At 34.5% G+C, this 13,169-nt stretch overlaps 2 protein-coding genes across 5 annotated transcripts in view; both read right to left on the minus strand.

Moving 5' to 3' along the window:
* Window positions 1-13,169, minus strand: part of LOC129722980 (protein dead ringer) — a 217,461-nt gene that overhangs the window by 121,162 nt on the left and 83,130 nt on the right. The window lies entirely within an intron of this gene.
* The window catches only part of LOC129722981 (uncharacterized), a 3,052-nt gene continuing 627 nt past the window's right edge, over window positions 10,745-13,169 (minus strand). Inside the window, exons 2-4 of the mRNA XM_055676885.1 lie at window positions 12,852-13,159; window positions 10,903-11,389; window positions 10,745-10,839 (exon numbers count right to left, since the gene is read on the minus strand). Coding sequence (XP_055532860.1) covers window positions 10,832-10,839; window positions 10,903-11,389; window positions 12,852-13,159 — 803 coding nt within the window. The 3' untranslated portion in view covers window positions 10,745-10,831. The remainder of the gene's footprint in view (window positions 10,840-10,902; window positions 11,390-12,851; window positions 13,160-13,169) is intronic.

The following is a 13,169-nucleotide window of genomic DNA, read 5'->3' on the forward strand; positions in this document are numbered from 1 at the left end:
ATTAACAATTTATGTACGAGAAACACAAAAAATATACATAATTTGATCACATACAGTGAAAAAGGGATACTTTATATAAAGGAGTCTGAACTGTATTTGCTTTAGATTAGTGAACACATGACTTTCACACAGGTATTCGAATTATTTTGACGTAGTCATTTTTGTTTTTCAAAGATATCATCAGATTTTAGTACAGGTCAGACTCGATTATCCGGAACATCAAAAAATTTTCATTCCGGATAATCGAGTTTTCCGGATAATCAAATCACACAAAAACTACTGAAACTTTGCGATTAACGAACATAAAATAAATATTTTTTTTCTTCATTTTACTCGTATGATGCAGTGGCTTAACCAAAAGTTATTTCTGAGACGAAAAGGGGTAAAATCTTGAGAGGCAAAACAAATAAATTGGACATTGATTATTTTCACTTAATTCGAACATGTCCCAAACATGCCGGAAGTTACTTAAATGGTAACAAATATGTCAGAAGGGATGGTAAAGGCAAAACTACGGAACAAAAATAGAGAACGGACACCGAAAGAGTGAAATTCCGGATAATCGAGTCTAAAATTCCGGATAATCGAATTCCGGATAATCGAGTTTCCGGATAATCGAGTCTCCGGATAATCGAGTCCGACCTGTATCAGTTTTAGTAGGTCAAATCTTTAAAAAATTGGCAGAGAATCACTACTTAACAATAATTTTATCTCAAAAATTTGAATATATACTTATATGTTGTCTACGGGTGATTTGTTGATTTGAAAAAAATATATATATATACTCTTAGTAAACACATTCCGAAGCGTAATTGTTTTCGAAATTTTTCAAAAAAACATTTTATTAATTTTGCAAGCAGTATTTTTTCCTTTTCATTTTTTTTTCTCTATCATTTCAATTTTTTACACCTCGTCCATACAAAAAAAATTAATAAAGTACAAATCAAAGCTTTCGAGATAAAAATCTCCAAATCATTTGCGAGAAAATCGTGGCCGGTTTCACTATGAATACACTAAGGTCGCTTTTTTGGTGGATTCTGATATTTACGCGGTATTTTTTTCTAACGTGGATTCCGTAATTTCTTCATTCGGATTCCGGAATTTAGGCGGTATTTTTACGCGGATTCCGGAATTTACGCGTTTTTTTTACGCGGTACGTATCCCCCGCGTAAAAAAGCGACTTTAGTGTATTTTATGGCATGTGTTTTCACATGAACGAAAACAATTTAAAGGCAACAATATATTCATTAATCAATTAAGATGGAAATAAAAATTAACACAATTTTGTTTTCACGACACTGTTGAAAAAAAAAACCCTATCATAGAGAAATAAAACCAGGATGAAATGTAATGCATCACACTTAGTTTGGAGAATATATATATAGAATTTCAAGGCCATTGTGGTAAGCAAATCAGGTTGTATAAAACATCCGGTCCTATGATGGAGCATGTATAAAGTTTTGATGACTGCAATAAAGCTTGGCCAACTACCTATGACATATGTTTGTAGCTCTTGTTAGTAAGTTGTTATGACCGCATGGTCGGCATTGAAGGTTTAAGGTTTTAGTTGTTTCATATACTAAACAACTTTGATATAACCAATTTTGTTACTTGGGAAGTATTCTTAAAAATGATGTTTTCTTTTTATTTTGAATTCAATTTGCATAATTTTACGGGACGGGAGTTCTGTAACTTTTTTTCTTAACACCACTCATTAGCTTCTGCAAAGTACTCTCTCTGATCATTTTCACCACTTATGGACAATTTTTTTTGAATTTTTCAACATTTTCCGCTGATTTCTTACGTTTTCTCAGCTTCATGTTTGTCAAAACCCAGAAAGTTTCGTCAGGGCGAGCTTCAGGGCAGTTTGGTGGATTGTTCTCCCTTGGTACACATAAGACATTGTTGGTTTTATAGATTCAGCTTGTTTGATCCGTAGTTTTAAATGCTTCTGCTACAAACGAGTCTGTAGATCCATCCTTTTCTTGACACGCATAATGTTAGTTTTTTCGTCAAGTCCCGTACTGATGCTGAAGTATGACGCTTAAAATAACCTCTTATCCTCCTGTCCATTGTGGGGTCAGCAGACCCAGGTTTTACCACATCTTGGGGCATCTGTTAACGTATAATCTTCACCATACTTCCGTCATACAGTTTGAACTACTCTGGCACTCACACTTTTTTTGGCTAATGTTCTAAGCAAAATATCACTCACGGTGCTCCATTTGCGCAAAATTATTTTTTTGGGTTGAAGGAAGACCACACATTTTCAAACTTCTCCGCAAAATGTTGAAGAAAATTACAACTTCTGTTTTATTTAGATGTAAAAAACAAAACGCAGCCAAATTTTGGCCAAATAGTTAGTGTGTTTATAATTATCGGAACAGTCTATAACATATTTTCTATTGAAAACTAAGTTAAGCAGCAATGAATTTGAAAAAAAAAAAACCTTTTCGTTGTGGTTTACTCCACAGTAATCATTTTGAAAACTTTGAGTTGTAATTATTTTGTTTAAAGTTTATTTGACACGGCACAATACAAGTTAATGTTTTACGAAGCCAATTAAACTAGAATCTTACTTCATAAAGTATCTTAAAAACTAAAGACAATCTTTTGATCCACGCTGCCATGAGCTGGAATTGAAAATATAACATTACTGTTGAATAAATTTTGGATTAGGAGACTTAATTCAAAGTTACGCAATGTTTTGGTTTGAATCTAGTTGGTGAAACTTTTCAAATACAATTAACTTCATATCGAAATAATTTCAAATCAAAGATAGCCCATAAAACGAATATCATTAAAATCTAGCCAACTGATGTTAAAAAACACTTTTTGGGTGGTTTGAATGGCACAGACAGAACCAATTTTTTCTCTAATTATAATATAATTATGCTTATTCTAAACCATCGCAGCATTGTTACTAAATAAAATAAACATAATCAACGTCCGTGAAAAATCTGCCCTTGAAAAATGACTTTTTGTTTCGGAAATTCTTTTTGCTATGTAGGCAATGTTTAGGTGCTAGCATTCTGCTGCCAGAATTTGTCCTCTTTGTTTATTAGATGCAGACTTCGCAACCAACTATTGCCTTTAGCCTGGCCGTTGCTACAATTTCAGTCGGAACTAATGAATAACACATTGAATAACTGTGTAACATTATTGATAGCTGATAGACGCGAGCAGCTACATTATTTTTAGTAATTTATATCTTATTTAACGCATTTGAACATATGTTTGTAATGTTTTCACCAACATTCAAAATTCATCATATAAGTAATGTTAGTGAATTTCTTCGTCACTCTGTTTCCCAATATGAAATCAGTGTCAATTGAATTTGCTCTGAGAAATACTCTCTATGATACTCATTATAGTATCAAAAAGATAAAATAAAAATTCAAAAAAAAATGAATTAAAATAACATTATTAACAATTCATTCACAGCAAATTTTTCAGCAACAACAAAATTAATTTTTTTCTTTCATTAAAATCAATTTTTCCTGATTTTTCCGTGCGCTTTCCATGTTGCTCTATATTCTTTGTAAGTGTGGCCACTCACAATCATTAACAAAAATTTTTGGGTATTGTTATTAAAAAAAATAGGAAATGTTGGAAAACTTTTCGAACTTTTGGTTAAATACCAAAAATGCAGAAACTTTTGTATTTATTGCACTAAAAGGTGTTTGTTATGATGCGCCGTATACATTTACAATAAGTCTCCGCAATCAAAAGTAGGAGTAAATAACGTAAACAATTCATCAATGGTCACATATACAGTTACAATAATCCAAAATAAATATTATCGAAAATTTCAGTTACAACTGGTACTTTTCCATTTTGCCGACGGGCGGGCTATAAAATCTTCCTTGCCGGTTGCTGCTGTACAGGCACTGTTTTACATAACATAACATTATTGACATTTTAGCCCGATAGGGAAGTGTCCGGAAAATAAAAGTGCATTTTTCCGTTCGGTAATGGTGGGTATAGTTTTTTTGGCAGCAAAACGATAACGGAAAATAGAAAACAACAAAAAAAAAAGTTTTTACTCTACAACCGTTTTCGCTAAGTGGTAAGCAGCACTAACACAACTACCAAGGACCTCGATGGGTCTGCTGGGCAGTTGAAGGTAGATGGGTTCATATATCATACAGAGCCGTATATGTGTACGATCGCTACCTCCTTTTTTTTTTTTGTTTCAGCCAAGACACCGCATATTGTAATTTGATTCCCGCATTGCCTTTTTCGTAAATGACTAACTTTATCATCTAAATTTTTGATTTCATTGTCGCTTGGTATTAAAAATGGAGGAATAATGACTGTACTGTACCTCGCTGAGTTGGTTATCCACAGGAAGCATTTTGTCCTGTTGCAGGTAGTCTTCCAGAATGATGAATTTTGTTTTCCAACTAGTCAAATCAGCAGTACGTCAACGTTAATAATTTATAACACTGGCAACAATATAAGCTACAGCTCGACAGTTATACACATAGCTTTTACAACTCACATAAAAATATTCGATTTCACATCACCAGCTTGAAAACAACTTTTTTTCGCTTTACCGATCGGTCTTTTGCTAATTCACACGTAGAGCCGCAGCCGCTCATCACACATTGCTCCACACTTGTATCACGCAGGAGAAATTTCACCGCCAATTAATCACGATCACGGTTGTTCTTTTATCAAAACTGTTACACAGCAAAACATCGATCGAAACGAACAAAAACCGACGCATGCACCGACATACAATATCATCGACCGTCTTTCGATTCAAACGTCAAAGATAAACTAAAATTAAATAGAAAACAATTTAGAGAGATTTCACCGCAGCAAAAAAACGAGCGCACCCATTCAACACCAACAAAAGACCCCGCTATGTAATCAACTGCTATCTCATTTGCACGCACCCTACCCCAAGCTCGCTGCTATCTCTTTCTACGATTTTATTAATCACCACTACTAACAGCCCGACCTATCCAGTGCCTGCGATCAATTTTATCTCTTCGTCTCTCAGCACTCGCTCGCAATCAACACGCCGCTCTAGGGTTCTTCTGCTCTCAGAAAAAAATTAATCGATAGAGTACCTACTCGCGCACTTTTCAACCTAAGCAAAAGCACACCCAAATTCACAACCACATACCCGCTTTGACTTACTACCCGAAACGGAACACATTGCAAACGCATACACTCATTCCGACCTGTGCTCTCTCACTCTCGTCGGGTTCTCTCTCACACGAAGATAAATACATAAGCACCCGGAGTGCAATCATGCTCACACATGCGAATACGACGAACTGCCACTGCGCTGCCACCATAGGAAAACGCGATGCTGATCGGATCGGCAATGAAATGGGTGGAAGCCAACATAGATGGGTGGGTAGGTAGGTTGGCAGCTATAGGAAAAAGTTTGGCGTGTCGATCGATAATGGCTTGATTCAATAACCAATCGCATGCGGGTATTCCACCACCGATGAGGGGTGTCTGTTTTTATTCGAATTGAATGTGGCGGCGGTGCTGGTGGTCTGATAATAATTCGTCCGCTAAAAGGGGTGCCAACTGTTGGCACACGCGTTTTTCTCTTTGACTTTTTGATTGTACTTTACAATTGCAGCCTGTGAGAATTTACTTTCGATTTTGTTTTCTTGAATTGTCAGCAAAAAATAAAGGTTAGTAAACATAGCTTCCAGAACCGCAAAGGGCACCTTTTTCTTTTCTAATCGTTATAAAAACTTCAAAAAACCAACTAAAACTAGTTTGAGAAAACATCCCATGCTGGGTAAAAATTAACCGTCAAATTGGGCAGGTAAACAATTACGATGTTGTTTCAAAATAAAATCAAACATGCTTCGACAAGCTTTATGAAATAGCAAAATAGGGTAGGGAACAAATTCTAAGCAGCTTTAGGAACCGCCTTTGTATTCAGGCGAAATACTCGAAATGTGATGGATGAAACTCAAACAGTAGTATATCAATCTGTTCTCTATCGTTTTCTCTGTCAGAACTTGTTTTCAGATTGTAAAACTAAGTTAGCAAACTTTAACAATCATCAATCAAAGTTACCAATCGAGGGACACTATTCCAATCACCCCGAACCTATTTTAAGCAGTTTACATCTGTTTTGCAGGCGTTTTTTTTCAGCAGCCGAAGCGGCTCCTGAATGGCTGCAATATAGGTCGATTTGTTTCAATTGCAATTGTTCACAGATTTCTTTGTGATTAACGTTATTTCTTATATTCGTAAGACAGCTAGACAATCAAAGTTTTCGTTTCCATCATTGAAATTGTCGACATTGATCAAAATGCGGGAGTTTGATGCCTGTTTTCTTCGACTGATTAAAATAGGCGCTACTGCTTAAGCCGTTCCCTACCCTATATCTACCTGTTTAAGAAGAGAGAAAACCCTCTAACAAAAAGCATATCGCAGAACGGAGGTTTATAAAATGCTTACACAAACTGTTCTCTATAATTTTGCATTACGTAATCAGCAGCAACAGCACAACTTATACCATACATTTCCTGAATTAGTTATGACAGTGCTCCTGTTTACCTCCAGTGGAATTCATGAGAATCAACTGACCGATAAATGATTGAACAAACGTTCGATATTAGCACGATGACAACATTTGTGCAATAACATCTGGAAAATTTAGAATAACTATGCAGTAAACAATGCGTGTTAATTGGTACCGGATTCGAACAGGATTTCCGATCGAATCGGACCCACACAAGCTGATAAGCCAGATCAAAGTTTGTGTGTCGTTTTATGGATGTATCAAGTTGTAAGGTAAGTTCTCCGCGTCTCCGGGACTCATTACTCCTACCAATCTAACTCGAATCTAAACAAGTGAAATAAAATTTACTTTTTGGATCGACAGTTGAATTCACCTTTCGTGTAGAACTTTCACACCTTCATATCGAGAAAATTACAGTAGATTGTAATCGAATTCATAGAGATTAAGAGCCAGTTCGCGAGAGCCGCAACCGCCTTTCTGAGGGACGTTGTTTTGATGCTCTCCGATTGGGTTGAAATTTTCAGCGTTTGTTTGTCTATTCAAGGTAGGAAGTTTTGCCAAATTTCAATTTTTTTCATTGAGGTTAAGTGGGGTAAAACGACCCTTGAAAATGATATGTCCAAAAACGTCCGAAATCTAAAAAGTGCAATAACTCCTGCTAGACTTGATGGATTTTTCTAAAAATTTTTGATATTATTCTACACTAAAAGTACTTCAAAATGCATGGTCACAATACATGGCAAAGAGGTAAATTGACGAAAAAAACGCATTTTTCTTTTAAAAATTGTCAATTTTCAGGGTCATCCTACTCTTTTCAACATCGCTAGAAAAAATATCTGAATATGGCGTTTTGTAGAGCAACTCAAGAGCTTTGATGTCATGTATAAGCCAAGTGTGCCAAATGGGGTAGAACGGCCCTAAAAAGTTTTTTTTTTTAAACCGTCAAAATCACTAAAATCACTATAGTTCCTGCTAGACTTAATAGATGTTGTTGAAAATTTGGATTATCACTGTACCTTACCAGAACTACCTACTTTACCAGAAGATGCGCAGTTTGGGGTAAAACGTTCCTTAAAGATTTTTTTTTCTAAAAAAGCCGTCAAAAGCACCAAAACTGCAAGAACTTGGGTTAGACTTGATAGATTCACTGAAAATTTAGATTATTACTCTAAGTTAATACGAACTTAAGGGCAAGATGACAAAAGTGACAAATAGATTTGCATAACGAAAACAAAAATTTTCTTGAAAAATACTTGGCGATTTTCGGGGTGCTGTTTTCTCTACAGAAAAGGTCCAGAACCCGAAGTTAGCATTTTATAAAACAACTACAGAGCTTTTATTTGGCATAATATCCAGATGCATCTATTGGAAAGTCTAGCAGGAACTATAGTGATTTTAGTGATTTTGACGGTTTTTTGAAAAAAACCTTCTAGAGCCGTTTTACCCCATTTGGCACACTTGGCTTATACATGACATCAAAGCTCTTGAGTTGCTCCACAAAACGCCATATTCAGATATGTTTTCTAGCGATGTTGAAAAGAGTAGGATGACCCAGAAAATTGACAATTTTTAAAAGAAAAATGCGTTTTTTTCGTCAATTTACCTCTTTGCTATGTATTGTGACCATGCATTTTGAAGAACTTTTAGTGTAGAATAAAATCACAAATTTTTAGAAAAATCCATCAAGTCTAGCAGGAGTTATTGCACTTTTTAGATTTTGGACGTTTTTGGACCTATCATTTTCAAGGGCCGTTTTACCCCACTTAACCTCTATGAAAAAAATTGGAATTTTGCAAAACTTCCCACCTTGAATAGACAAACAAACACTGAAAATTTCAGCCCAATCGGAGAGTATCAAAACAACATGCGGTTGCGCCTCTCGCGAACTGGCTCATAAGTCAACAGTCAACAGTCGGTCGGACTCCCAAAAACAAAATATGAAAAAATGTATTTTCAGTTAGTCTTTTGCAGTGCAACAGTTACTATTTAGAATATTTGATATGATTTGATACGATATGTCGATTTATGAGGAAGCGTCCTTCTAATGAGTTGTTTGTTCACGTTTTGACTGCAAATAACGATTTTGGATGCAATTTTAAATCCGAAATGCTCTTAGTACATATTTCCATTCTCAAGGAAAGTCGTTTTCAGACTTCTTTAAAAAACATTGCATATATTTTATTTTGTTGATATTGAAAACAGAACTCTCTTTTCAAAACATTCAAAATTTTGAGAAACACAAAAGTTTATGAAAAAAAAGTAAACGAAATGTTTCTCAAAAAATCTCGAAAATGGCTACACTCAGAAATGTGTTTTAAGCAATTCCAGAAAAATAGGATTGAAATTTTTTTATGGAATTGCACCAACCTATTGTACCCATTCCAATTCGTTCTTCAAATATACAAAACTTAAAAGCGTTTTCCCCGTATTTTATTAACGACTGCGATTCAAAATCGACCGCATCGATCATTTTTAAACTTGGAACACTAGCGTTTATTTTTTATTTATTTTATGGTTCACAATAATAATATTGTTGATACCGAAATCGCATTAATGATGTGGTTCCAACTTTTTAAAATCATTTTATTTTTTTCATTTTAGATGATTCAGTAAAGAATTATGACGGTCATCTTAAATCTTTATATTTTTTTGATTACGATATAGTTATTAGACTGGGGGAAATGATAGTGTTATTTTCTCGTTCCAATGCACCTTTCGTGTTCCAAATGGGTCCACAACTGTGTAAATTTTCAAATCGATCGGTGAAACTATATTTCCGTGTCCGATTTTATATGGAAAAAGGCACTTTTTCAAAACTTTTCCTCCAGAGATGTCCAGTTGGTTATTAAAAAACGATACATGATTTTTGTAAGAAATTTTCCCGAAAAAAAAACACGTCTGATGACCGTAAGGTGCTACGATGCTTGTAGAAAAAGTTGTTGAACTCAAACTGGTTGAATATTTGACGAACGGATCAACATTGAATTTTTCTAGCGAGGACGCTAGGGAGAGAATGAATTTTAAACCCAAATTATATTTGCCTTGTATTGGTTTTTAGTTCAACTTTCAAAAAATGACAAAGAGAATGACTTGTGTGATTTCGCGAATATGATTGTGATTACTTCCCCACGATCGATGTAACCTTTTGTCCATATGTTAATTTAGGTGTTCAATCAAAAATGAGAAAAATTTCAACACCTTTCTGTAAAAAAAAAGAGCGTAAATTTTTTTCTCGCCAAGAGAATCGCTCTATGGGCTCCCTAGAAACTAGAGAACCTGTATATTAGAGAAATGACAAGACACTCACCGTTAAGGCAACTGTCAACATCAAAACGGATAACGGCAATGCAAAATTATACAGATCGCCCGTTTTGATGTTGACAGTTGCCTTAACTGTGAGTGCAGACCTTTGAATCGTCACCTTCATGAGTGAATCTTCAAGCGACGATGATGCAATATAACTTCGACTTCGGCCCGATTGAGTACCTGCTTCGTTTCACACCGATCCTTCTCTCACAGTTAACACAAAAATCGTCTTTCTCTCGGTACGCTACGTTGCATTGCTTCCCTGCGTGCTGTTGGTATTCGTCACTTCGGAATGAACTGTTCGAATTTTGGGTTCAAGACGGCAGCGACACAAAAAATGTCGAGCACATTGCTCGGCGCTTGATGCTTCCAAATTCACTTTCAACTGCATGACGACGATAAACCGAAGCAAGGTGTTGTAGGTATTGTTGCGCCGAAGGCAAGCGAATTTCATACAATAGCAAGGTGAGGTAAGTATCTGGCTATAGGCATGACTCATGAGGACTATTATAAGGAAATTTAAATTAATACGGACATTGTTCTGATGAAACCTTAGTTTATGATACAAATTCGGATCCAGATTAGAACTGATTTTTAAAATACGTAACCTTGTTGCACATTCTATGAGTTTACTAAATTGTTGGATAACGCTTTGCTGATTGGAAGCAATTTCATTTCATTTAAATGCATTGCAATTAAAAGATACCTTATAAAAAATTATAAGACTCATATACCAATGTGTTTTTAATAGTTTAAACTATGAAAAGCTTCTGCAAATATACGTTGTCAAGTGTATTAGGAATTGTATTTTCAATATTTGTTTTTGTCAAGTACGGTGAATTTAGAAAATTTAGTTTTTGGCTAGAAAGGCTGATCATCAAACTTCTGAGAACAAAATAAAATGCTGTATCATTGGTTATATTTTTTTTATTTTTTCGATGATGTGAACAGGAAAATAAAAAATGAAATGAAAACAGGAAAAACTATGCTGATGCATATTTTTTTTTCGGTGCTAGATTAGTTCACTGAAAAAAAAATACGAATAAATTATTTTGAATAGTGTAATTATGTGTACAATCATAACGTACATTGCACATCGGCTTGTTCCTGATTCGTTTTCCAATCGTATAATGTTGGAATTATGTTTTCAAACACCGATCTGTTCAGCTTTATTAGTAAAATATTACTTAGCGTTTCCTCACTAAGTGTAGACCTTGCGTTTGAGAGGACCAAAGCCAGAGCACTAAAAGCGCGTTCTACAGTTACCTGGTTTGATGGAGTGGCCAGTACCACTTCGGCAACAGCGCTGAGTTCTGGATGTGTTCCTTTTCGTTCGGTCCAATGATTCCAGACATTGAAATCGAACGGTCTCCTTATTTCAACTTCTAAAGCCTTTAGTTGCTGCATGAAGTTACTCTCAGTAGACATTGCATCATTCATTGTTGAGCCACCGAAAAGTTCCGTGATAAACATATCGTTCTCGGTTTCCATTTTTTGTATTTGGAAGTTTTCCGAGCATTTTGTTGGTGAATGTTTTAGCTCTCTAATCCTTTGCCATGTTTCGACGACATAATTCTAAAATACGTACTCATGTTTTAAATATGCGTTTTTTCGTGTTCAAACTGAAGGTATCAGAGCAATTTCACAAAAAACGGGTAACCAATTTATTCGACCAATTTTTATTTGGTTGAATCTTTTCATAAACTCATTTTTGAGAAGCTATTGAAATATTCTAGGTTGGGAAGGTATTGATGATTATAAATATTTTTAAAGCCAAAACGGTTTGTTTGATCAGTGTGACTTTTTTGGCAAAGTTGAAGATATTAATTTTGTCTTTCTGAAAAAAAAATAAACACTCTGAAGAAAATAAGTTTTTTTATTTTTAAAAAAAGTTAAAAGAAAAACTAAAAATAATTATCTAAGATATAAAATATAAATTTTTTTTAAATCTGAAACTATTAAAGATCACCCATTTTTGCCATGATACATGTCCGCAATGTTCAATTTTTTGAATTTAATTTTTTTGAATAATTTTTTTTTATTTTTCTCAAAACTTTTTTTAAAGAAAAGTTGGTTTTAGAGTATACTTTTTTGGATAGACATAATTATAATCTAAAACTTTGCTGACGACGTCACACCGATCAAACAAACCGTTTTGACTTTAAAAATATTTGTAATCATCAATACCTTTCCAACATAGCTTTTTTCAATAGCTCTCAAAAATGAGTTTGGTTCAATCCGATTTTTTGATGAAAACTACAAAAGATTAAATTAAACATTACGGCCTGGCTGATCATGAAAAAATCAAGGAGAACAAAATATAACAGATTGAAAAAAAAAATTCTTTTTCACAAGTATTTTTTTCTGAAAAAAAAATAGAAAAAAATTAAAACTTTCTTTTCATGATTTACACCCAAAAATGAAAATGAAAAAACTTTTTTCGAAGAAATGATGTTTTTAGAGTACACTAAGGTCGCTTTTTACGCGGGTTTTTTTACGCGGCTTTTTACGCGGATTCCGGAATTTACGCGGTTTTTTTTACGCGGCACGTATCCCCCGCGTAAAAAGTGACTTTAGTGTATATTTTTTTGGATAGACATAATTATCATCTACAACTTTGCGGACGACGTCACACTGAAGCTCTAAAAATACTTGTAATCATGATTGCCTTCCCAACATAGCATTCTTCTATAGATTCATAAAAATGAGACATGTGTCAAAAAATTAAACCAACACCACATAATAGAGCCTTTCGCCCATATAAACAACTCGTGAAAAACAATTCAAATACACAAAAAAATCAACAACAGATTTATATCAATATTTCTTTTTAATTGTCGTTCACCGTATATTTTTCGATTTGCAAGTTTTTCGAAGTTTAACGAACGTTGTAGAGAAAATTTACATAATCGTCAACTTCGACAATAATATCAAAAATCTCCAATGTCATTAGGTCATGCTTGGAAATTAAATTGAATGAAATAACCTTCATTCAATCAATGATAACTTATTACGAAAAAAGCGAAAAAAAACTCACCTGGATCTCCTCTTTTTCGTCAGAAGTGAAAAGTGTGGAACCAGCGAAATTCAACCTAGGGTCTAAATACAAAGCCATTTTGAAAGCTTGCGATTCGCGTAAAGCGGCTAGGCGAGTTGTCAAAGTGGTTACGAGAGATTCAGAAAATGGATTTTTGTTCATGGCCTTGATTTTCTGAATCGCAACAATCCATTTTAAGTAAAAGTCACTTAAAGAGACATGCGGCGATTGCATCTCTTTAGTGGTTAAGAAAAGGGGTTTGAAGGCTTGCTCGTAATCAATGATGAATTTCCAGTTATTCGAGAGATCTAAATTAAA

The sequence above is a fragment of the Wyeomyia smithii genome, chromosome 2 (genome assembly GCF_029784165.1).
Source record: "Wyeomyia smithii strain HCP4-BCI-WySm-NY-G18 chromosome 2, ASM2978416v1, whole genome shotgun sequence".
NCBI lineage: Eukaryota > Metazoa > Arthropoda > Insecta > Diptera > Culicidae > Wyeomyia > Wyeomyia smithii.